Source organism: Grampus griseus, assembly GCF_964374135.1.
Source record: "Grampus griseus genome assembly, chromosome: 14".
Classification (NCBI taxonomy): domain Eukaryota; kingdom Metazoa; phylum Chordata; class Mammalia; order Artiodactyla; family Delphinidae; genus Grampus; species Grampus griseus.
In genome coordinates this window covers 86,989,041-87,013,597 of record NC_139008.1, presented here as the reverse complement: position 1 = coordinate 87,013,597, position 24,557 = coordinate 86,989,041, and the positions used below count along the sequence as shown (strand labels likewise).

At 49.8% G+C, this 24,557-nt stretch overlaps 1 protein-coding gene across 1 annotated transcript in view; it reads right to left on the bottom strand.

Moving 5' to 3' along the window:
* CDH4 (cadherin 4) overlaps nucleotides 1-24,557 on the bottom strand; it is a gene marked incomplete at both ends in the record, with an annotated part of 544,743 nt that overhangs the window by 15,667 nt on the left and 504,519 nt on the right. Inside the window, one exon of the mRNA XM_082671247.1 lies at nucleotides 9,589-9,726. Coding sequence (XP_082527373.1) covers nucleotides 9,589-9,726 — 138 coding nt within the window. The remainder of the gene's footprint in view (nucleotides 1-9,588; nucleotides 9,727-24,557) is intronic.

Below are 24,557 nucleotides of genomic sequence, written 5' to 3'. Positions count from 1 at the left end.
CCCCTGTGATGGGGGTCAGGTACCACCCGCGGCGTTTTTAGGGCAGAGAGCAAACTTTCCTGTAGATGAGCGGATGCTCCCAGCTTCACCTTGAGCCATGTAACACTTACGCGCCAAGAGGGGAAAACGTTCTGATGCTCAGAGCGGTCCGACTGTCAACCTAAGGGCACAAAGCTAGGAGGGACCCGGGGGTTGGGGGGGGCAGAAGGGGGCTTCCCGACTCCAGGAGACCCTCCCGTGGGCCTGTGTGTGGCTGGGTCTCAGGGCTTTGCTCCAGGACCTGAGGATGAGGCAGAGGGAGGCCCTTGGGTCGGGTCTGCGGCTGTGTCCTGGGGGCCTCGGCCCTACCCCGTGGACCCGCCTCACCCTGCAGGGGTGCTGAGGGACGCTTAGCGGTGGCAGCAAGGGAGCGCAGGCTCGGAGCAGGCGAAGGGAGAACGACGTCTAATTAACATTTCAGAACAGGAACTGGATCATGCAAATCCCCACCCCCACCTCTGCAGCTTCTGCTGATGGCTCTTGATTAAGCTGGATAAAATTAGCCTGGCTGTGCAGGGGGTGCAGCCAGCCCCGGGCCTTCGCCCGCCCGCCCCCACTGAGCCCAGCAGACGGTGTCCTGGGGCCCTGCCTTCCACCCGTCCCGAGGGGCCATGTCATGACGTGTGACCCCGGGACATTAGGCAATCCACACACATCCACGCCGCTGCCCCACAGCCCCGACAGTAAGCAGGCAGGGCCTCTATGTGCTCTCCTGGCCTCCAGGGCCCGGGCCTGGCTGAGGGTGGAGGAGGGGCAGGGGCGACTCTGGGAAGAGGCAGCCGTTCCGAAAGCCCGGAGGGGCATCCTCCTAGGAACAGTCCCGGGAACCAGGCTGTGCCCACCTTGCCTTCATCCAGGCGTGCAGGCAGGAACGTTCCCCTGGGATGTGCCCCAAGGCACCTCCTTGGGTCACATGCAAACTCCCTCCTGGGTCTCAGTGTAATTCCCGGGCTGCCCCTTTTTCAGGCGTGTGTGCGGATCCGGGGGTATCTTGTTGATCATCTCCCCTCCCCTCGTGTGGACACCCCAGCGCAAACAGGTCAGGAAGGTGCACCGCACCCTCCTTTTCTCCGCCGCATCGCTTCCTCACAGGCCATCTAGGACCCGGCCTTTCTAGGGGATCAGCGGGCGTTTGCAGGGCGGCTGGCGTGCAGAAGGGCAGACGAGGTTCAGGGTAGAAGCAGAGAGCCACACGAGGGTCAGGTCAGGGCCGACCAGGGCTCGTCAAAGCCAGATCAGGGCTCGGGACAGTGGGCGGAAGTGGTCCCCCGCGGACGTGCCCTGCGGGAGCTCGGGTGTAAAGGCAGCCTCCGGGCCCCTCTCTGGAGCTGCGGAAACCCGGGAAGGCAGCGCTGCTCCGTCTCAGAAGGGGACGGGAGACACACTTGGGGTCTTGAAGGACAGAGGTGTGGTGCGAAGGTGGGCCCGCGGAAGGAGGAGATGTGGGTTGGACTCTGTCTCACTGTGTGACCTCGGGTAGCCCGAATTACCCCTCTGGGCCTCAGGTGTCTCTGGTGGAAAAAGGGCTAGCAGCTGTTTCCTGACGGAGAAGAGCCTCTTAGGAAATACACTCAGAAGCCTTTAGATGTGAGGGCATCACGCATACTACTGATTCCCAAGCAGCTCAGAAAGAATTGTGCGGGCGCACCTACAGGGAGAAGCGGGCACACACGGCGTGGCGCCGACGGGGTCGGGGTGCGCAGCTCTCCTTTGTGTTTGCTGTAACTGGAGCACAGCTGGTTTACAGTGTGTGTTAGTTTCAGGTGTAGCGCAAAGTGACTCAGTTACACACATATGTACGTCTATTGTTTTTCAGATTCTTTCCCCATACAGGTTATTAGAAAACATTGAGTAGAGTTCCCTGTGTCATACAGTAGGTCCTTGTTCTTTATCTATTTTATATATAGCAGTGTGTAAATGTTAATCCCAACCTCCTGAATTATCCCCCGGCCCTTTGGTAACCACAAGTTTGTTTTCTATGTCTACGAGTCTGTTTCTGTTTTGTAAATAAGTTCATTTGTATCATTTTTTTAGTTTCCACCTGTAAGTGATATATGATGATATTTGTCTTTCTGTCTGACTTCACTTAGCATGATCATCTCCAGGTCCATCCATGTTGCTGCAAATGGCATTATTTCATTCTTTTTTTATAGCTGAGTAATATTCCATTGTATATGTGTACCACATCTTCTTTATCCACTCATCTTTTGATGGACATTTAGGTTGCTTCCATGTCTTGGCTATTGTAAATGGTGCTGCAGTGAACACTAGGGTGCATGTATCTTTTCAAATTATGGTTTTCTCCAGATAAATGCCCAGGAGTGGGATTGCTGGGTAGTTCTATATTCAGTTTTTTAAGGAACCTCCGTACTGTTCTCCATAGTGGCTGCACCAATTTACCTTCCCACCAACAGTGCAGGAGGGTTCCCTTTTCTCCACACCCTCTCCAGCATTTGTTGTTTGTAGATTTTCTGGTGATTTCCATTCTAACTGGTGTGAGGTGATACTTCATTGCAGTTTTGATTTGCATTTCTCTAATTAGTGATGTTGAACATCTTTCCACGTGCCTTTTTGCCACCTGTGTGTCTTCTTTGCAGAAATTTCTACTTAGGTCTTCTGCCCATTTTTTGATTAGGTTTTCTTGATATTGAGCTGCATGAGCTGTTTGTATATTTTGGAGATGAATCCCTTGTCAGTCGCTTCATTTGAAAATATTTTCTCCCATTCCATAGGTTGTCTTTTCGTTTTATGGTTTCCTTTGCTATGCGAAAGCTCTTAAGTTTAATTAGGTCCCATGTGTTTATTTTTGTTTTCATTACTCTGGAAGATGGATCCAAAGATGTATTGCTGCGATATGTCAAAGGGTGTCCTCCCTATGTTTTCCTCTAGGAGTTTTATAGTATCCGGTCTTATGTTGAAGTCTTTAATCCATTTTGAATTTATTTTTTGTATGGTGTTGTTAGAGAATGTTCTAATTTCATTCTTTTACATGTAGCTGTACAGTTTCCCCAGCACTACTTATTGAAGAGACTGTATCTTCTCCATTGTATATTCTTGCCTCGTTTGTCGTAGATTAATTGACCATAGGTGTGTGGGTTTATTTGTGGGCTTTCTATCCTGTTCCATTGATCTACATTTCTGTTTTTGTGCAAGTACCATGCTGTTTTGATTACTGTAGCTTTGTAGTATAGTCTGAAGTCAGGGAGCCTGATTCCTCCAGCTCCGTTTTTCTTTCTCAAGATTGCTTTGGCTATTCGGGGTCTTCTGTGTTTTCATACAAATTTTAAAACTTTTTGTACTAGTTCTGTGAAAAATACCATAGGTAATTTGATAGGGATTTCACTGAGTCTGTAGATTACCTTGGGTAGTATAGTCATTTTGACAATATTGACTCTCCCAATCCATGAACTTGGTATATGCTTCCATCTATTTATGTCATCTTCTGTTTCTTTCATCAGCATCTTACAGTTTTTGGAGTACAGGTGTTTTTTGTTTTTTTTTTTCTCCTTAGGTAGGTTCATTCCTGGGTATTTTATTCTTTTTGATGCCATGGTAAATGGGACTGTTTCCTTAATTTCCCTTTCTGATCTTCTGTTGTTAGTGTATAGAAATCCAACAGATTTGTGTGTATTAATTTTGTATCCTGCAACTTTACCAGATTCGCTGATGAGCTCAAGCAGTTTCCTGGTAGCATCTTTAGGATTCTCAATGAATGTACAGTGTAATGTCATCTGAAAACGGTGACAGTTTTGCTTCTTTTCCAGTTTGGATCCCTTTTATTTCTTTTTCTTTTCCAACTGCTGTGGCTAGGACTTCCAAAACTATGCTGAATAAAAGTGGTGAGAGTGGACATCCTTGTTTGTTCTTTTTGAATTTATTTATTTTTGGCTGCGTTGGGTCTTTGTTGCTGTGCGCGGGCTTTCTCTAGTTGAGGCGAGCAGGGGCTACTCTTGCTGTGGTGCATGGGCTTCTCATTGCGGTGATTTCTCTTGCTGCGGAGCACAGGCTCTAGGCGCACAGGCTTCAGTAGTTGTGGCACACCGGCTTAGTTGCTCCGCAGCATATGGGATATTATTCCCAGACCAGGGCTTGAACCCGTGTCTCCCGCATTGGCAGGTGGATTCTTAACCACTTCGCCACCAGGGAAGTCCCCTTGTCTTGTTCTTGATCTTAGAGGAAATGCTTTCAGCTTTTCACCATTGAGTATGATGTTAGCTGTGGGGTTGTCATATATGGCCTTTATTATGTTGAGGTAGGCTCCCTCTATGCCTACTTTCTGGACAGTTTTTTTTTTAAATCATAAATGGGTGTGGAATTTTATCAGAAGTTTTTTCTGCTTCTACTGAGACGATCGTATGGTTTTTATTCTTCCATTTGTTAATGTGGTGTATCACACTGATTGATTTGCAGATACTGAAAAATCCTTGCATCCCTGGGATGGATCACACTTGATCGTGGTGTATGATCCTTTTAATGTATTGTTGGATTCGGTTTGCTAGTGTTTTGTTGAGGATTTTTGCATCTGTGTTCATCAGTGATATTGGCCTGTAATTTTTTTTTGAAGTATTTTTGTCTGGTTTTGGTATCAGAGTGATGGTCGCCTCATAGAATGAGTTTGGAAATGTTCCTTCTTCTGCAATTTTTTGGAATAGTTTCAGAAGGATAGGTGTTAACTCTTTTTTAAATGTTTGATAGAATTCACCTGTGAAACCATCTGGTCCTGGACGTTTTGGTTTGTTGGGAGTTTTTAAATCACAGATTCAATTTCAGTACTTGTAATTGGTCTTTTCATATTTTCTATTTCTTCCTGGTTCAGTTTTGGGAGATTGTACCTTTCTAAGAATTTGTCCATGTCTTCTAGGTTGTCCAATTTACTGCCATATAGTTGCCTGTAGTAGTCTCTTGTGGTCCTTTGTATTTCTGTGCTGTTGGTTGTAATGTCTCCTTTTTCATTTCTAATTTTATTGATTTGAGTCCTCTCCCTTTTTTTCCTGATGGGTCTTGCTAAAGTTTTATTAATTTTATCTTTTCAAAGAACCAGCTTTTACTTTAATTCATCTTTTTTTATGGTTTTCTTAGTCTGTATTTCATTTATTTCTGCTCTGATCTCTATGATTTCTTTCCTTCTACTAACTTTGGGTTTTGTTTGTTCTTCATCTTTAGTTGCTTTAATGTAAGGTTAGGTTGTTTGAGATTTTTCTTTTTCCTGAGGTCGGCTTGTATTGCTATAAACTTTCCTCTTAGAACTGCTTTTGCTGCGTTCCATAGCTTGTGGATCTTAGTGCTTTCGTCGTCATTTGCCTCTAGGTATTGTCTGATTTCCTCTTTGATTTCTTCAGTGATCCATTGGTCGTTCACTAGCATATTGCGTAGCCTCCACGTGTTAGTGTTTTTTTGCAGTTTTTTTTTTCTTGTAGTTGATTTCTAATCTTATAGTGTTGTGGTTGGAAAAGATGCTTGATATGATTTCAATTTTCCCAAGTTTACTGAGGCTCGCTTTGTGGCCCAGCACGTGATCTGTCCTGGAGAATGTTCCGTGTGCACTTGAAAAGAGTGTGTATTCTGCTGCTTTCGGACAGAATGCTCTGTAGGTATCCGTTAAGTGCATCTGGTCTAATGTGTCATTTAAGGCTTGTGTTTCCTCACTGATTTTCTGTCTGGATGATCTGTCCATTGATGTAAGTGGGGCGCTGAAGTCCCCCACTATTATTTATTTACTGTCAATTTCTCCTTTTATATCTGTTAACATTTGCCTTATATATTGAGGTGCTCCTGTGTTGGGTGCGTATATATTTACAATTGTTGTATCTTCTTCTTGGATCGATCCCTTGATCATTACGTAGTGTCCTCCTTTGTCTCTTGTAGTAGTCTTTATTTTCAAGTCTATTTTATCTGATATGAGTATTGCTACTCCAGCTTCCTTTTGATTTCCATTTGCATGGAATACCTTTTTCCACCCCCTTTCAGTCTGTATGTGTCTCTAGGTCTGAAGTGGGTCTCTTGTAGACAACACATATATGGGTCTTGTTTTTGTATCCATTCAGCCAGTCCACGTCTTTTGGTTGGAGCATTTAACCCGTTTACGTTTAAGGTAACTATTATTATTATTTTTTGCGGTACGCGGGCCTCTCACTGCTATGGCCTCTCCTGTTGCGGAGCACAGGCTCCGGACGCGCAGGCTCAGCGGCCATGCCGCTCGGCGGCATGTGGGATCCTCCTGGACCGGGGCACAAACCCGTGTCCCCTGCATCGGCAGGCAGACCCTCAACAACTGCGCCACCGGGAAGCCGCCATTTAAGGTAATTATTGATATGTATGTTCTTACTGGTATTTTGTTAATTGTTTTGCGTTTGTAGGTCTTTTTTCTTCCTTTCCTCTTTTGTTCTCTCTTCTTATGATTTGATGACTATCTTTAGTGTTGTGTTTGGATTCCTTTTTCTTTTTTGTGTGTACGTCTATTATAGATTTTTGGTTTGTGGTTACCATGAGGTTCTGATACAGCAGTGTATATAAACATATGATTGTTTTAAATTGTGATCTCTTAATTTCAAACGCACTTCCAGTGTCCTGCACTTGTGCTCTCCTCCTCTCACGATGGCTGGTGGTGATACCATGCTTGTGTGGATGATCTCCTACCTTTACTGTACGTTTGCCTTTACTGGTGAGCTTTCCCATTTCATCATTTTCTTGTTTCTAGTTGTGGCCTTTTCCACGTAGAGAAGTTCCTTCAGTGTCTCTTGTAACGCTGGTTTGGTGGTGCTAAATTCTTTTAGCTTTTGCTTGTCTATAAAGCTTTTGATTTCTCCATCAAATCTGAATGAGAGCCTTGCTAGGTAGAGTATTCTTGGTTGTATGTCTTTTCCTTTCATCACTTTAGATAGATATATCCTGCCACTCCCTTCTGGCCTGCATAGTCTCTGCTGAAAAAAAATCAGCTGATAATCTTTTGTTTTTAAAAATAAATTTATTTATTTTTGGCTGTGTTGGGTCTTCGTTGCTGCGAGCAGGCTTTCTCTAGTTGCGGCGAGTGGGGGCTACTCTTTGCTGCGGTGCACGGGCTTCTCATTGTGGTGGCTTCTCTTGTTGCGGAGCACGGGGTCTAGGCACGCAGGCTTCAGTAGCTGTGGCTTGCGGGCTCTAGAGCACGGGCTCAGTAGTTGTGGCACACTCCGCGGCACGTGGGATCTTCCTGGACCAGGGCTCGAACCTGTGTCCCCTGCATTGGCAGGCGATTCTTACCCACTGCACCACCAGGGAAGCCCGTCTTTCTTGTTTTTTGATGAGTGACTGTGCAGCAGTTAGCTGTGACTTTGGTGCTTTTGTGTTAGGTGAGCGCAAGGCCTTCTACTCCACCATCTTGTCTTCTCTCTGTGAGGCTATTCTTTTCCCTGTTTCTATTCTTGCAACTTTTCTGTGAGCTTGAAATTATTTCTAAACAAACACATGTTGCAAAAATCTCAGGGGCGTTCGGAATCTGTGGATATGGAAAGGTCTTCAAGGCATATCATAAGCGGAAAAACCAAAAACAACGCAAGGGTCAGAGTGAAAACACAAGGGGCTCCTCCTCAAAGTAAGTCATTTTATACCTTTTGAGGTACTGTACCGTGTGTGTGAATTACCTAACCAAATACTCAAGTTAAGTTAATTTTTAAAAAAGAGATATAGATAATGATTAAGTGAAGCCGGGTGAGGCAATGAAAACTTGTTCCTAGTTCCAAAGGGTCCAAGCTGAGAACAGAAAAAACCCAGATGGGCGGGGCCCTATCTGACTGAACTGATACAACAACAAGGAAGGACCCCAGAGGCCTTATGCCACCAGGTGGGCGGCTCCAGGGAATCGTGCGTTCCGTGTGACTCCGTTTACATGACATCCTAGAACAGGTAAAGCTCACCTTGGACGATGGGCCTGGGTTGCTGCTGGCCGGGGGGAAGGTTTCACTCAAGATTTGTGCCTCATACTGTAGGCACGTCAGACCTCGGTGCAACGAACAACGAGCTGCTCTCCTCATGTCCAGATTCCCTGGGACGCTGCTCCTGAGCCCTTCCTGCCACTGCCCACTGGCCGTGGAGAGCAAACAGAATGGAAGCCATCCCACCCTAACCAGGGGGCAGAGACCTGAGCGGCTCCCTCTGTGGGGCGATCTGCCATCTGCCCACCAGATGGCGCTGTGCCCTCGTGGCTGAGGCTGCCCTCCTCTGGCTTGGTCCAGCCGGACACAGAGCCTAGGACTCTGAGATGCCTTACTGCAGGGATGTGGGATTTGAGGACTCCAGAATTTGGAGCCTGTGGGCAGGTGGGGAAGCAGGATGAGGGCATGCAGGGACGCTGGTGGGGCTCCCGCCTGTGAGATGCCTTCACGGCAAGCTGACCCACCCACTGGGAGAATGAGGGGTCTCCTCTCTGTCCCCCCCCACCCCCTCCGCTGTGGCATGAGAGCACAGCTTCCTGGGCTCAGCCCCAGCTGCTCCTAGTGGGCTGAGTGGCTCTGGACAAGTGACTCAGCCTCTCTGAGCCTCAGCATCCTCCTCCCTAACTGGGTCCCGAGCCTCATGGGGCTGGTGGGACCCAGAGGTTGACCAGGAAGCCCAGGCTGCTGCCTGGTGGAGTGGGGGTGAGGGGCGCTCCACAGCTGGGCTTGCGCTCCAGTTCTTCTGTTACTGTTACTGCTGTTACCCTCTCATCCACTCGTGCCGCGGGAGTGAGGCTCAGAGAAGGCAACCCTGACACCCTGGGGGGAGGGGGCAGCCTCCACCTCCCAGCACTGCCCGGGGAGTCCTCACTGACCCTCCCCTCTGCCCATCTGGCCCCCTGCATCTGCCGCATTTCTGGACGGGCACCCGCAGGGTGGGTATATGTTCCCATTCTGTCAGCAACCCCACTCCGGGGGGCGTGGCCCAAAAGACGCAGCTCCTTTGGAATTCAGAGGAACTGGGAGCGCGTGACGCGTGGCTCTGTGATCCCTCGGCTCTGCCGCTAGGGCGTTCCTGTGGTCATTCAGGTTCTGGGCAGCCTGGCACGTGGCCTGGTCACAGCCCGCTGGCCGTGCCTGAAGGGGCAGGACGTACAATGTGTCCCCCACGCCCCGCTGCCCCCTGCTGATGGTGGGCCGTGGAGGGCCAGCTGCGGTCCTGCCGCAGGGACCTGCCCTGTCCCCAGGCATCCCCCCCGACAGTCCTGCCTCGCGTGCAGCCATGCACACACCCCACACTGGCTGACCCTGGAGCCCAAACACCGCTGGTCAACTCCTCCGGGTTCGGGAGGAGGGTCCAACTCCCTCTGTCCTGGGAGCCTCTCCAGGTGTCAGCCAGTGGTCAGTAGGGGCCTGCAGACACCCGGAGCTCCTCTCCCGCTCAGCCCCCCGCCGCTCGGGGCCTTTGTTAACAGCCTGTCTATTCGTCTGTCAAGCTCCTTCCATCAGGTGGCAGCAGAGAGAGAAGCAGCCCGAAGGCCCGGGACCGTCTCCGAGGGGACGCGCACTCACCGTGCTGGCAGCAGAGAAAGAAGCAGCCCGAAGGCCCGGGACCGTCTCCGAGGGGACGCGCACTCACCGTGCTGGCAGTGAACTCGGGCGGGTTGTCGTTCACGTCCGTCACCGTGATGATGGCTGTGGCCGTGTTGGACAGGCCATAGTTCAGGTTTCCTTCCATGTCTGTCGCTTGAACGATGACTGTGTACTGCTGAACTTTCTAGAAGGGCATGAGGGGGAGGAAGACAGCATCAGTTTGGGTTTTAGTTTACAGGCTGTTTATACTTTCATTAAAGAAATACATTCCCTGGACGGACTCAGCTGGGTCCCCGTCCTGCCCGGGGGCGCTGGCTGCAGGGCGCTCGGCAGGTGACCTGGCAGAAGGAAGTTCTCACTTGCGGTGGGTGGTGAGGTCTCTGCCTTCACCTCAGTGCCTGGCTTCCACAGGTGTAGATCGAGGTAGAAATAAGGAAAAGGGGGCCTGGAGCACACAGCACGCTGTGCTGGGTTTGCCAGACCAGGGGTGGACAGTTTGGAAAGAGGGGCGACCCCCAGACGTGTGTCTGCAGGGACCTCATTTCTTTAGCATCCTCAGTGTCTAGTTCAGCCTCAGTCCAGAAATTCAAACAGGAGAAGGGAGTCAAGCCCTCTCCCCTCTCTCTGCAGGCACACAGACACCAGCATTACTCTGTGTCTGAACACAGTCTGGAAGGAGTGGTTAGCGTTCAGATGCAGGTGTGAATTTTAAAAGGCAAAATGATGCTTGATGGGGACGGCGAATTTCACTGGGCACTGAAGGGGCCACCCAGCCCTTCTCCACCTGGACCCACTGGTGCAGCAACCCCAGGTCAGCAGAGGGGGCCTTTCCACACCCCTGTTCTGAGCAGAGGCCGCAGGTGTTTCCAACTGTGACAGGTGAGGACGAGCCTGGTGGGCAGCTCTCTGCTGGGACCACAGCCCACCTCTCACTGGCACCATTGGGGAGGGAGGGTTCTGGGGTCCAGGGCAGAAAGGGACCTTCTGAAATGCCTCCAAGGAATGAACGATCCCAAGTCCCGCTCCCCTAAGAGGCTCAGGGAAGAGCCCACTTCTCAGCCCCACCATTCAGGGAAATGTGCTCAGGGTCCCTAGGGGGCTCCGGAAGGGATTATAAACAGCAGACGGCCGCAGACGGCCGCAGACGGCCGCAGAGCGCCACTCCCTTTCCCTCCCTCCCAGCCTCCCTCCATCCACCCGTGAGTCCCTCCATTTCTCTCTCCTTCCCAGACCCACAGCCCATGTGGGGAAAGCAGGATAGCCTCACGTAAATCAATGAAATTAGAACACTCCCTCTCACACCATACACATAAATAAACTCAAAATGGCTTGAAGACTTAGACATGACACCATAAAACTCCTAGAAGAGAACATAGGCAAACCATTCTCTGACATAAATCGTAGCAATGTTTTCTTAGGTCAGTCCCCCCAGGTAATAGAAATAAAAGCAAAAATAAATGTTAGCTTTTGCACAGCAAAGGAAATGATAAACAAAATGAATAGACAACCTACAGACTGCCAGCAAATATTTGCAAATGGGGCTTCCCTGGTGGCGCAGTGGTTGAGAGTCCGCCTGCCGATGCAGGGGTCACGGGTTCGTGCCCCGGTCCGGGAAGATCCCACATGCAGTGGAGTGGCTGGGCCCGTGAGCCATGGCCGCTGAGCCTGCGTGTCTGGAGCCTGTGCTCCGCAACGGGAGAGGCCGCAACGGGAGAGGCCACAACAGTGAGAGGCCTGCGTACCGCAAAAAAAAAAAAAAAAAAAAATTGCAAATGATGCGACCGACTGACAAGGGCTTAATCTCCAAAACATACAAACAGCTCACAACTCAATAACAAAAACCAAACAACGCAATCAAAAAATGCACAGAAGACCTAAGTAGACATTTCTCCAAAGAAGACATAAAAACGGCGAAGAGGCATGGAAAAGATGCTCAACATCGCTCATTATTAGAGAAACGCAAATCAGAACTACAAACAGATACCACCTCACAGCAGTCAGAATGGCCATCATCAAAAAGTCTACAAACAACAAATGCTGGAGAGGGTGTGCAGAAAAGGGAACCCTCCTGCACTGCTGGTGAGAATGTAAATTGGTACAACCAATGGAGAACAGTACGGAGGTTCCTTAAAAAAACTAAAAATAGAGTTACTGTATGATCCTGCAATCCCACTCCTGGGCATATACCCGGAGAAAACCATAACCCAAAAAGATACGTGCACCCCAATGTTCACAGCAGCACTGTATACAATAGCCAAGACATGAAAGCAACTTAAATGTCCGTGGACAGATGAATGGATAAAGAAGATGTACATATATACATGGAATACTACTCAGCCATAAAAAAGAATGAAATACTACCATTTACAGCAACATGGATGGGCCTAGAGGTGATCATACTAAGAAGTCAGTCAGAGAAAGACAAGTATCATATGATCTCACTTATATGTGGAATCTTAAAAAAAAAGGTACAAATGAACTTATTTACAAAACAGAAACAGACTCACAGACACAGAAAACAAACTTACCAAAGGGGAAAGGGAGGGGAGGGATAAATTAGGAGTTTGGGATTAACAGATTCACACTACTGTATATAAAATAGATAACAAGTTCCTACTGTACGGCACGGGGAATTGTATTCGATATCCTGTAATAAACCATAATGGGAAAGGATATGAAAAAGAATATATGGCTTTATATATGTATAACTGAATTGCTTTGCTGCACACCTCAAACTAAGACAACATTGTAAATCAACTGTACTTCAATAAAAAATACAAGACGTTTGGTGGCCCTGGGCTCTGACATCAGGCATCACAGACCAGGTACCTCCCGGACCGGCCTCATGGTGATGCCACAAACTTCTCAGGGAACGAGGGCCGGGGAAACCAGGGAGGCTTCCAGGAGGTGGTGGGCTGTTCTGCCCAGAGGTGACAGGATGAGTGAGGGCTGAGTGGAGGGTGTGGACCAGAGCTGGGAGGTGGCTCGGGAGGCTCACACTGTCTCCCACCCAGATGGATGTCTGGCCTCCACCTCTGTCAGCGCCGCAGTCCACGTGCCCAGGGCCGGTGTGCAGCTGGGGGGTGGCGGTGCTAACTCCCCTCCTCCCCGCCCTGGCTCTTATTCCAAGAGGCCTCCCCCAGGAGTGAGCCTCTCAGAGGAGCAGGAAACAGCTCCTTGGCACACAGCTGGGGCGTCCCTTCAAGGGATGAAGTATCTGGAGGAGGAGAGTGAGGAGAGCACATCGGGGCCTCTGAACAGGCTCCTAGGTAGGGGGCGAGAGGGGAGGGGCCCCAGTGCCGTGCTGGGCTCAGGTCCCCACCTGGGAGAGGGGGCAGGGCCACGTGCCTGAAATAGCGAGCGGGAAAGCAGTCCCAAGACCAGGACAGTCACTGCTCTTCCCCCCTCACCTGCTCTGACACCGGCCAGACCCTGGGGACCCACCTCGTGCTGGGCCCCTGTTCCCGCTGCCAAGAACCGGCTGTGACGGCGCCTCCAGGGGACCCCCTCCCCCACCGCAGAATGGACCTGCCCTCCTCACAGCCCCACAGTCCTTGGGATCAACCCCTCTGACAGTCACTCAACAAACATGGGCCTGACTCTCCTCGGAGATGGAGAGCACCCCGAGGTCGGCCTCACACTCAGGCTGGGCCCCTGGAAGCCCAGCCTGGAGCCGGTACACAGAACGCACTCAGTCCGTGCTCGTTACATGAACCGAGCACACGTCTAAAGAGCTGATGATGTTTTTTGTGAACGTGGTTAGAACCTGCGCCCAAGGAGACATGAAAAAATCAAAGCAACAGCCTACACTTGCTTGGGTGCCACGTCACACCTTGAACGTTCTCCCACAAAAGATTAAGTCTTGCCTCCTTCCCTGCTTCCTCTCTCCGTCCTCCATCTACCTACCCGACCACTCATCCATCCATCCATCCTCCATCCATCCGTCCATCCATCCATCCTTCATTTACAGGGACCCCCCCCCACCCTCTGTTAGGTGGGATCACGACCACCCGGTGAGGTGGCGAGAGGTCCTCTCAGCTGTTCATGAGATAAATGAACTCAGGGAGCGGGGACAGGCTTCCCCTGGAGGTACCATCAGAGCAGAGTGTGGGGCTCACCAGACAGGGAAGCGGGGACAGGCACGATGTGGGTCCCCAGGGTCGGGGTGGTGTTGGGGCAGGTGAGGGGGAGAAGCACGGTGACTGTCCCAGGCTAGGAAGTGCTCTCCCTTCCTGCTCACTCTTTCAGTGATGTGGCCCTGCCCCATCTCACAGGTGGGGACGCTGAGTCTCATGATGTCCCCAGAGGCACGCAGCAAACCAGAGGCTGCTGGAGTGGCCGTGGGATTCCCGGTGCGGGTTGGCGCCTCTGTGATGGGTGAATGCAGACGGCTCCGTGCCGCCAAGGCAGCGACGTCAGCCAGGCTGCCAGGAGGCCTCTCTCTGAATGTGGCACACGAGGTACCCAAGGGCACGGCAGCGCCATCCTTAACCCGCTTCCCCCCGACAGCTGCACGGTCAGTATCCATCTCCACGTGTGGACAGCTGCATATGCTCAGACATCCATTGCGCCCTTGACATCAGGACCTCGCTCAGGGCAGGGGTCCCTCCTTCGCGACTGCCGTGCCTCCGGACCCCAGCAGGGAGTAAGTGCCCCTCCCTCTTGCCCATCAAAGGCGGCTGGTCATCTCTGGTCACTGCTGCCTCAGCAGGGACATGGCAGCGACAGGCTGGGGACAGTACCAGTGCCAGGGTGGGTAGACCGACAAACCGAACCCGAACCTCAGGTCCCCACGTGCCCTCGGCGAGGGTCCTGCCCGGAGCGTCCCGGATCCAGCCAGGCCTGAAGGCGCCCTGTGCGTTCAATCACGTGAGCCAGTTAGCCCTCTTTTTTGTTTGATCCTGGAGCTCGTTTCTGTCCTCTGCCACAGAAGGGGGTCTGACTGCCCCACCTGCTACTGTCTTTCTTTTTGTGAGGGACACCATCACAGGAAGCACAGTGGGACGACCGGGCACCTCATGCAGGAGAGAACAGGACTCCGCTGACGTTCTCCCAGCACCACCGGCCCCGACCCTCGGGGCACCGATGGGGCCTGAGGGCGGACTCGGGGCCCGACTGTCGTGGCCTCAGTCGGGGTGTCGTGGTGAGCGCTCCGCCATGGAGCCTCGCAGTCACCCCCACAGTGTCGACAGACACCACGCCCCCCGTCCAGCTCTGCCGTAGATTACTCCTTACAGCTCAGGCTTCCTTGTACTTCAGTAAACACATTTAGAAGCGTTCATGCCGCTGCCATAAATGGCAAACGAGCATCACCTTCCACAAATAGAAATTAGTCCTAAACACGACTGTGTATTTTTAAAGGTCCATCTGTGAGTGTCCAGGCCCAGTGCACGAAGCAATGGGGGGACCCAGGCCGACGGAGCCACGCGACGCCCCCCGCAGCGGCTGCCCGTCACCTCTTGCCATGCGGAGAGACACGCAGGCTGAGAGGGGCCCGCCCCACCCCCGGCTGGTAGGCTAACACGGAGCGGGTCCCAGGGCTCCTCTGCTAGGACCTGCCCTGGCTCTGCTCCCTGGGCACAAGCAGAGGCCTACAGTCCACCGGTCCCGGGGCAGGCGGGCCCGCTGGCCGCACGCTTTCTCCTCTGCCGCCCCCCAAAGCCACGGTGCCCTCCGGGCCGGTGCAGGGCTGTTCCGCCTGCCCTGGCACTCTGCTCGCCCCCATCAGCAAGGCCTTCCCTGCCTCCCTGAATAAAATACAATCGCTGCCCCATGGCCGCTCCCCCTGCCGGCTGCCCGCTCTCCCGAGACTCTGCTTCACTTCTCAGCGTCAGCGCGGCCGCCCTCCACCGGCTCCTGCCCCACGAGCAGGGCTCCGGAGCCCAGGACTTCACACTCAGTGCCGTCTCCCCGGCGTCTAGAACACGCCTGCACGCTGTCCGTGGGTGGCGGGGACGATGCCACCCTCCCTGGGCGCTGGCGGTGTCTGTGGGCACAGCTCGGCGAGGCCAGGGCCATAGCTTGGATCGGTCTGCCCCAGGGCAGCCGGGCACAGGACGGGGTGGGCATCAGGGATGCCCCTCGGGCTGACCCATACACAGGTCTGGAGCAGAGATGTTTCCAGAGCTCAGCAGGCGGAAGGGGTGAGTGGGCTCCTAGGGGTCAGTGCTGAAGGGAGACCGCCTCAGGGCTGGCTGCCCTTGCAGGGCTGAGGCACCCAGAGTCCCACCGCGGGGCACGCACAGGCTCTGCCAGCCCCGACGTGGAAGGCTCCGGCCAGCCTGGGGGATCTGGAGGTGGGAGCTGGGGATGCAGAGCAGGAGGGAGCCGGCTGGGTCTCCCACCTGACCACAAATTCACCTTTGCCACCCAGGCCCTGCTTTGCGTGGGCTGTCACGGGGAAGAAAACACACATGATCATAGCGCAGGAGCCCACAGTCCGGCGCGGGCAGCCTCACCCTAAACGGGCCATGCACGGGCCACGGCGGGCGGGCCTGGGACGGACGGCGCTTGGCTGCGGGGGCCTCGGCTGCCCGCCTCTGTTCCCACCCTGGTCTCGTCGGCCAGCAGGGATCACAGAGGTTATTCTTTGGGGGCAGTAAAGACAAACCCAAATATAAGTCCCATCAGGAGCCTCAGAACATGGAAATAGGGCCTCTGTACATAAAGTGAAGGTAAGGCTCGAGATGGGACCACCTGGGCTAGGGCGGCCCCAATCCAGTGACAGGTGTCCTGGGGAGAGGAGATGAGGGCACAGGACACAGGGAGGAGGTGGCCACTCGAGATGGGGGCAGAGACTGGAGTGGCCACAAGTGAAGGATGCTGGCAGAAGCACAGGAGGTGTTCCACGACCCTCCAGAAGGAAGCAGCACGGCCTGCGTTTGGGAGCTCTGGCCTCCAGAGCTGGATGCGATTCTGTTGTCTGATGGCGCCCAGTGGGTGGCCACCCAGGAACCGCACAATGGCCTCGGGCTCACCCTTCCCAGGCCGCTGGAGGCATCTGAGATACCCCCTTCCCCATGCTGGCCTTGCTCCAAGCAGATGGTGAGCTTCCACCTGGAGAGGCTTCCCCTGAGACCCCGTGGCCTCACCGTCTGGGCTCTGTCCATCTCACCGCCCGGCGGGAAGGAGGCAGGCCCAGGGCTGGAAGGCTGGGAGGAGGGTCGTCACCCCAGCCTCGCCTCTGGGACCAGCCGACACTGCACGGGGCCGAGCAGGAAACAGGAGGATTCATGCCCACAGCAAAGGGAGGGGCTTAACCAGAGAAGAGGAAGAAAAGTGTCGCCGTTGTCACGTGACTGACTGCAGCCGGAAGTCACTCGGTCTTTCTCGCCTCCTTAATCATAGAATCACAGCCTCTACACGGGGCCATCACGGGCTGCTGCCCTCAGAAGACACTGGAGAGAAACATGGGGACACATGCAGGTGTGTGTTATGCACGCATGCATGCATGTGCATGTCTGTGTACTAGCGCACACACGTGTATGTGACAGGCACATGTATACACGTGTGCAAGTGTGCACACACGTGTATGTATGTATCATGTGTGCACGTACATGTGTGTGTGCCTGAGTGTGTGTTGTACAGACAACCACCACTAGAGGGCGGGCCGGTCCTGCTTTGCGGAGCAGGGTCGGGGGTCCTTCCTGGCCATGGCGGGGGCTGGAAGAAAATCCAGCAAGAAGGAAGAAACGGGGGCTGGGACCCAGTGGAACCCAGTGCCTCCCCGTGGACGAGGCCTCTGAGATCCAGGCCAGCTCAGTCTGGGCACCGGACTAGGCATCGCGGGAGCACTGGGGGGACACGGGTCCAGGCTCTGCTGTGGCTTTTGTTTCAGAAAGTATACTTTTCAGACTTAATAACGGTCACTGTTTTGTCTTTTACCAAATCCCGTTGTGGAGGGGCATGTAGAGGCCAGGGGTGGGTGGGCAGGGCCCACGCACACCCCGGGGAAGCATCCCTGGACACAGACACACTCACATCTTAGCAGCAGGGTCCAGCATGGTTAAGAGTTTTGATATTTTCATTTAAAAAGCCTTCCTAGATGGCGGAGTAGAAGGACGTGCCTTCACTCCCTCTTGTGAGAACACTGGAATCACAACTAACTGCTGAACGATCATCGACAGGAAGACACTGGAACTCACCAAAAAAGACACCCCACATCCAAAGACAAAGGAGAAGCCACAATGAGACGGTGGGAGGGGCGCAATCACAATACAATCAAATCCCATAACTGCTGGGTGGGTGACTCACAAACTGGAGAACACTTATACCACGGAAGTCCACCCACTGGAGCCCCACATCAGGCTTCTGAACCTGGGGGTCTGGCAATGGGAGGAGGAATTCCTAGAGAATCAGACTTTGAAGGATAGCGGGATTTGATTGCAGGACTTCAACAGGACTGGGGGAAACAGAGACTCCACTCTCAGGGGGGCACACACAAAGTAGTGTGCGCACCAGGACCCAGGGGAAGGAGCAGGGACCCCATAGGAGACTGAACCAGACCTACCTGCTAGTTTTGGAGGGTCTCCTGCAGAGGCCGGGGGTGGCTGTGGTTCACCGTGGGGACAAGGACACTGGCAGCAGAACTTCTGGGAAGTACTCCTTGGCGTGAGCCCTCCCAGAGTCCACCATTAGCCCCACCAAAGAGCAGGGTAGTCCAGTGCTGGGCCGCCTCAGGCCGAACAACCAACAGGGAGGGAACCCAGCCCCACCCAACAGCAGTCAAGCAGATTAAAGTTTTACTGAGTTCTGCCCACCAGAGCAACAGTCAGCTCTACCACCACCAGTCCCTCCCATCAGGAAGCTTGCACAGTCCTCTTAGCCTCATCCACCAGAGGGCAGACAGCAGAAGCAAGAACTACAATCCTGCAGCCTGTGGAACAAAAACCACATTCACAGAAAGATAGACAAGATGAAAAGGCAGAGGGCTATGTACCAGATGAAGGAACAAGATAAACCCCAGAAAAACAACTAAATGAAGTGGAGATAGGCAACATTCCAGAAAAAGAATTCAGAATAATGATAGTGAAGATGATCCAGGACCTCGGAAAAAGAATGGAGGCAAAGATTGAGAAGATGCAAGAAATGTTTAACAAAGACCTAGAAGAACCGAAGAACGAACAAACAAACAAGAGATGAACAATACAATAACCAAAATGAAAAATACACTAGAAGGAATCAATAGCAGAATAACTGAGGCAGAATAATGGATAAGTGGGGATTCCCTGGTGGTGCAGTGGTTGAGAGTCCGCCTGCCGATGCAGGGGACGGGGGTTCATGCCCCAGTCCAGGAGGATCCGACATGCCACGGAGTGGCTGGGCCCGTGAGCCATGGCCGCTGAACCTGCATGTCTGGAGCCTGTGGTCCGCAACGGGAGAGGCCACAACAGTGAGAGGCCCGCGTACCACAAAAAAAAACAAACAAAAAAAACGGATAAGTGACCTGGAAGACAGAATGGTAGAATTCACTGCCGTGGAACAGAATAAAGAAAAAAGAATGAAAAGAAATGAAGATAGCCTAAGAGACCTCTGGGACAACATTAAACGCAACAACATTCGCATTATAGGGGGTCCCAGAAGGAGAAGAGAGAGAGAAAGGACCCGAGAAAATATCTGAAGAGATTATAGTCGAAAACTTCCCTAACATGGGAAAGGAAATAGCCACCCAAGTCCAGGAAGTGCAGAGAGTCCCATACAGGATAAACACAGGGAGAAGCACGCCAAGACACATAGTAATCAAACTGGCAAAAATTAAAGACAAAGAAAAATTATTGAAAGCAGCAAGGGAAAAACAACAAATAACATACAAGGGAACTCCCATAAGGTTAACAGCTGATTTCTCAGCAGAAACTCTACAAGCCAGAAGGGAGTGGCATGATATACTTAAAGTGATGAAAGGAAAGAACCTACAACCAAGATTATCTACCGGGCAAGGATCTCATTCAGATTCGATGGAGAAATCAAAAGCTTTACAGACAAGCAAAAGCTAAGAGAATTCAGCACCACAAAACCAGCCCTACAACAAATGCTAAAGGAACTTCTCTAAGTGGGAAACACAAGAGAAGAAAAGTACCTACAAAAACAAACCCAAAACAATTAAGAAAATGGTGATAGGAGCATACATGTTGATAATTACCTTAAACGTGAATGGATTAAATGATCCAACCAAAAGACACAGGCTCGCTGAATGGATACAAAAAACAAGATCCTTATATATGCTGTCTACAAGAGACCCACTTCAGACCTAGGGACACATACAGACTGAAAGTGAGGGGATGGGAAAAAGATATTCCATGCAAATGGAAATCAAAAGAAAGCTGAGGAGCAATACTCATATCAGATAAAATAGACTTTAAAATAAAGACTGTTACAAGAGACAAGGAAGGACACTGCGAAAGGGATCAATCCAAGAAGAAAATATAACGATTATAAATATATATGCAGCCAACACAGCAGCACCTCAATACATAAGGCAACTGCTAACAGCTATAAAAGAGGAAATCGACAGTAACACAGTAATAGTGGGGGACTTCAACACCTCACTTACACCAATGGACAGATCATCCAAACAGAAAATTAATAAGGAAACACAAGCTTTAAATGACACAATAGACCGGATAGATTTAATTGATATTTATAGGACATTCCATCCAAAAACAGCAGAATACACTTTCTTCTCAAGTGCGTATGGAACATTCTCCAGGATAGCTCACATCTTGGGTCACAAATCAAGCCTCAGTAAATTTAAGAAAACCGAAATCATATCAAGCATCTTTTCTGACCACAACGCTATGAGATTAGAAATCAATTACAGGGAAAATAACGTAAAAAACACAAACACCTGGAAGCTAAACAATACATTACTAAATAACCAAGAGATCACTGAAGAAATCAAAGAGGAAATCAAAAAATACCTAGAGACAAATGACAATGAAAACACAACGATCCAAAACCTATGGGATGCAGCAAAAGCAGTTCTAAGAGGGAAGTTTATAGCCATACAAGCCTACCTCAAGAAACAAGAAAAATCGCAAATAAACAATCTAACCTTACACCTAAAGGAACTAGAGAAAGAACAAACACAACCCAAAGTTAGCAAAAGGAAAGAAATCATAAAGATCAGAGCAGAAATAAATGAAATAGAAACAAGAAAACAAGAGCAAAGATCAATAAAACTAAAAGCTGGTTCTCTGAGAAGATAAACAAAATTGATAAACCATTAGCCTGACTCATCAAGAAAAAGAGGGAGAAGACTCAAATCAATAAAAATAGAAATGAAAAAGGAAAAGTTACAACAGACACCGCAGAAATACAAAGCATCCTAAGAGACTACTACAAGCAACTCTATGCCAATAAAATGGACAATGTGGAAGCAATGGACAAATTCTTAGAAAGGTATAAACTTCCAAGAGTGAGCCAGGAAGAAATAGAAAATATGAACAATCACAAGTAATGAAATTGAAACTGTGATTAAAAATCTTCCAACAAAGTCCAGGACTAGATGGCTTCACAGGTGAATTCTATCAAACATTTAGAGAAGCGCTAACACCATCCTTCTCAAACTCTCCCAAAAAACTGCAGAGGAAGGAACACTCCCAAACTCATTCTATGAGACCACCATCACCCTGATACCAAAACCAGACAAAGATACTACAAAAAAAGAAAATTACAGACCAATACCACTGATGAATATAGATGCAAAAATCCTCAACAAAATACTAGCAAACAGAATCCAACAGCACATTAAGTGGGATTTATCCCAGGGATGCAAGGATTCTTCAGTATACGCAAATCAATCAATGTGATACACCATATTAACAAATTGAAGAATAAAAACCATATGATCATCTCAATAGATGCAGAAAAAGCTTTTGACAAAATTCAACACACATTTATGATAAAAACTCTCCAGAAAGTGGGCACAGAGGGAGACTACATCAACATAATAAAGGCCATATATGGCAAACCCACAGCAAACATCATTCTCAATGGTGAAAAACTGAAAGCATTTCCTCTAAGATCAGGAAAAAGACAAGGATGTCCACTCTCACCACTATTATTCAACATAGTTTTGGAAGTCCTAGCCACGGCAATCAGAGGAGAAAAAGAAATAAAATGAATACAAATTGGAAAAGAAGAAGTAAAACGGTCACTGTTTGCAGATGACATGATACTATACATAGAGAATCCTAAAGACGCTATCAGAAAACTACTAGAGCTAATCAATGAATTTGGTAAAGCAGCAGGATACCAAATTAATGCACAGAAATCTCTTGCATTCCTATACACTAATGATGAAAACTCTGAAAGAGAAATTAAGGAAACACTCCCATTTACCATTGCAACAAAAAAGAATAAAATACCTAGGAATAAACCTACCTAGGGAGACAAAAGACCTGTATGCAGAAAACTATAAGACACTGATGAAAGAAATTAAAGGTGATACCAACAGATGGAAAGATATACCATGTTCTTGGATTGGAAGGATCAATATTGTGAAAATGACTCTACTACCCAAAGCAACCTACAGATTCAATGCAATCCCTATCAAATTACCAATGGCATTTTTTAAAGAACTAGAACAAAAAATCTTAAAATTTGTATGGAGACACAAAACACCCGAATAGCCAAAGCAGTCTTGAGGGAAAAAAATGGAGCTGGAGGAATCAGACTCCCTGACTTCAGACTATACTACAAAGCTACAGTAATCAAGACAATATAGTACTGGCACAAAAAACAGAAATACAGATCAATGGAACAAGATAGAAAGCCCAGAGATAAACCCACGCACCTATGGTCAACTAATCTACGACAAAGGAGGCAAGGATATACAATGGAGAAAAGGCAGTCTCCTCAATAAATGGTGCTGGGAAAACTGGACGGCTACATGTAAAAGAATGAAATTAGAACACTCCTTAACACCATACACAAAAATAAACTCAAAATGGATTCGAGACCTAAGTGTAAGACCGGACACTATAAAACTCTTAGAGGAAAACATAGGAAAAACACCCTTTGACATAAATCACAGCAAGATCTTTTTTGATCCACCTCCTAGAGTAATGGAAATAAAAACAAAAATAAACAAATGGGACCTAATGAAACTTAAAAGCTTTTGCAAAGCAAAGGAAACTACAAACGAGATGAAAAGACAGCCCTCAGAATAGGAGAAAATATTTGCAAACGAATCAACAAAGGATTAATCTCCAAAATATAGAAACAGCTCATGCAGCTCAATATTAAGAAAACAAACCCAATCCAAAAATGGGCATAAGACCTAAATAGACATTTCTCCAAAGACGACATACATACAGATGGCCAAGAAGCACATGAAAAGCTTCTCAGCATCACTAATTATTAGAGAAATGCAAACCAAAACTACAATGAGGTATCACCTCACACCAGTTAGAATGGGCATCATCAGAAAATCTACAAACAACAAATGCTGGACAGGGTGTGGAGAACAGGGAACCCTCTTGCACTGTTGGTGGGAATGCAAATTGATACAGCCACTATGGAGAACAGTATGGAGGTTCCTTAAAAAACTACAAATAGAACTACCATGTGACCCAGCAATCCCACTCCTGGGCATTTATCTGAAGAAAACCATAATTCCAAAAGACACGTGCACCCCAATGTTCATTGCAGCACTATTTACAATAGCCAGGTCATGGAAGCAACCTAAATGCCCATTGACAGACAAATGGATAAAGAAGATGTGGCACGTGTATACAATGGAATATCACTCAGCCATACAAAGGAACGAAATCGGGTCATTTGTAGAGACATGGATGAATCTAGAGACTGTCATACAAAGTAAGTCAGAAAGAGAAAAACAAATTATCGTATATTAACGCATATATGTGGAACCTAGAAAAATGGTACAGATGAACCGGTTTGCAAGGCAGAAATAGAGACACAGATGCAGAGAACAAACGTATGGACAACAAGGGGGGAAAGTGGCACGGTGGGGTGGTGCTGTGATGAACTGGGAGATTGGCATTGACATATATATACTAATATGTATAAAATGGATAACTTATGAGAACCTGCTGTATAAAAAAATAAGTAAAATAAAATTCAAAAAAAAGAATCAATATGAGATGGTGGTAATGTATAAATAGATAAACGGAACAACAATGAAAGGAAACATAAATGGCATCTTGAACTTCCTTTCAGAATCCTAAAATGCACCTCTAAAAATAGGTATTTTATACCTAAATCCTTAGTTTATGTTATGTTTAATGTCCATTAAAGCGCAAAAATTAAATATCAAAATAAATAACTAAAATAAAAAGCTTTCCTCCGGGCCTTGATCCCTGGCCTTACTGCATTTCACGGTTTACGCGAGGCCGGGTGAGGGAGCCCTGCGGGAGCGGACTGCCTGGGGCTGTTTTCGGTGCTGCTCTAGCGCCGCCTGCTGGCGACTCCACAGACCACACTCAGCCTCCACCCCGACCTCCGACCAGCCCTGGGGAGTAGGGGCGTCACACCCTCCGCACTCTGCAGGTGACCACACTGAGTCTTTGGTGGGCCAGGTGGCTCCGTCAGGGTCCGGGCTGGTGAGCCGTGTGCCTGGGGCCTGGCGGTTGGAGGCTGGATCCCAGCAACCGGCTTCCTGGGACTAAGAGATGACCCTGGGCCCAGCTCTGGACCGGCCGGCGTTCCTCCTCCACCTTTGCTCTCCCTACCGACACGCCCACCCCAGTGGAGCGGGAAGGAGGTGGGTGGGGGAGTGGGCGGCCCGCTGAAGGATGGTTGGCGACAGCCGCTTGCCACCCGTGGGTGTACCGAGCAGGTGCCCCCGCCGGCCAGCCTGGGCCGCTGCCCAGCAGTACCCCCTGCTCCTGCCGGGTGCAGATCCCCTGCAGCCGCGCAGCGGTGGTGCCGAAGTGAGTTCATTAAAACGCGATTTGCCGTTTTCAAGTTCAAGAGGAGGGAAGAAAACCGCAAGCGGTGTCCCTGGGGTTTTCACTCACCTCCCCGTAGCTCAGCATTTAAATTTTGCAGAAC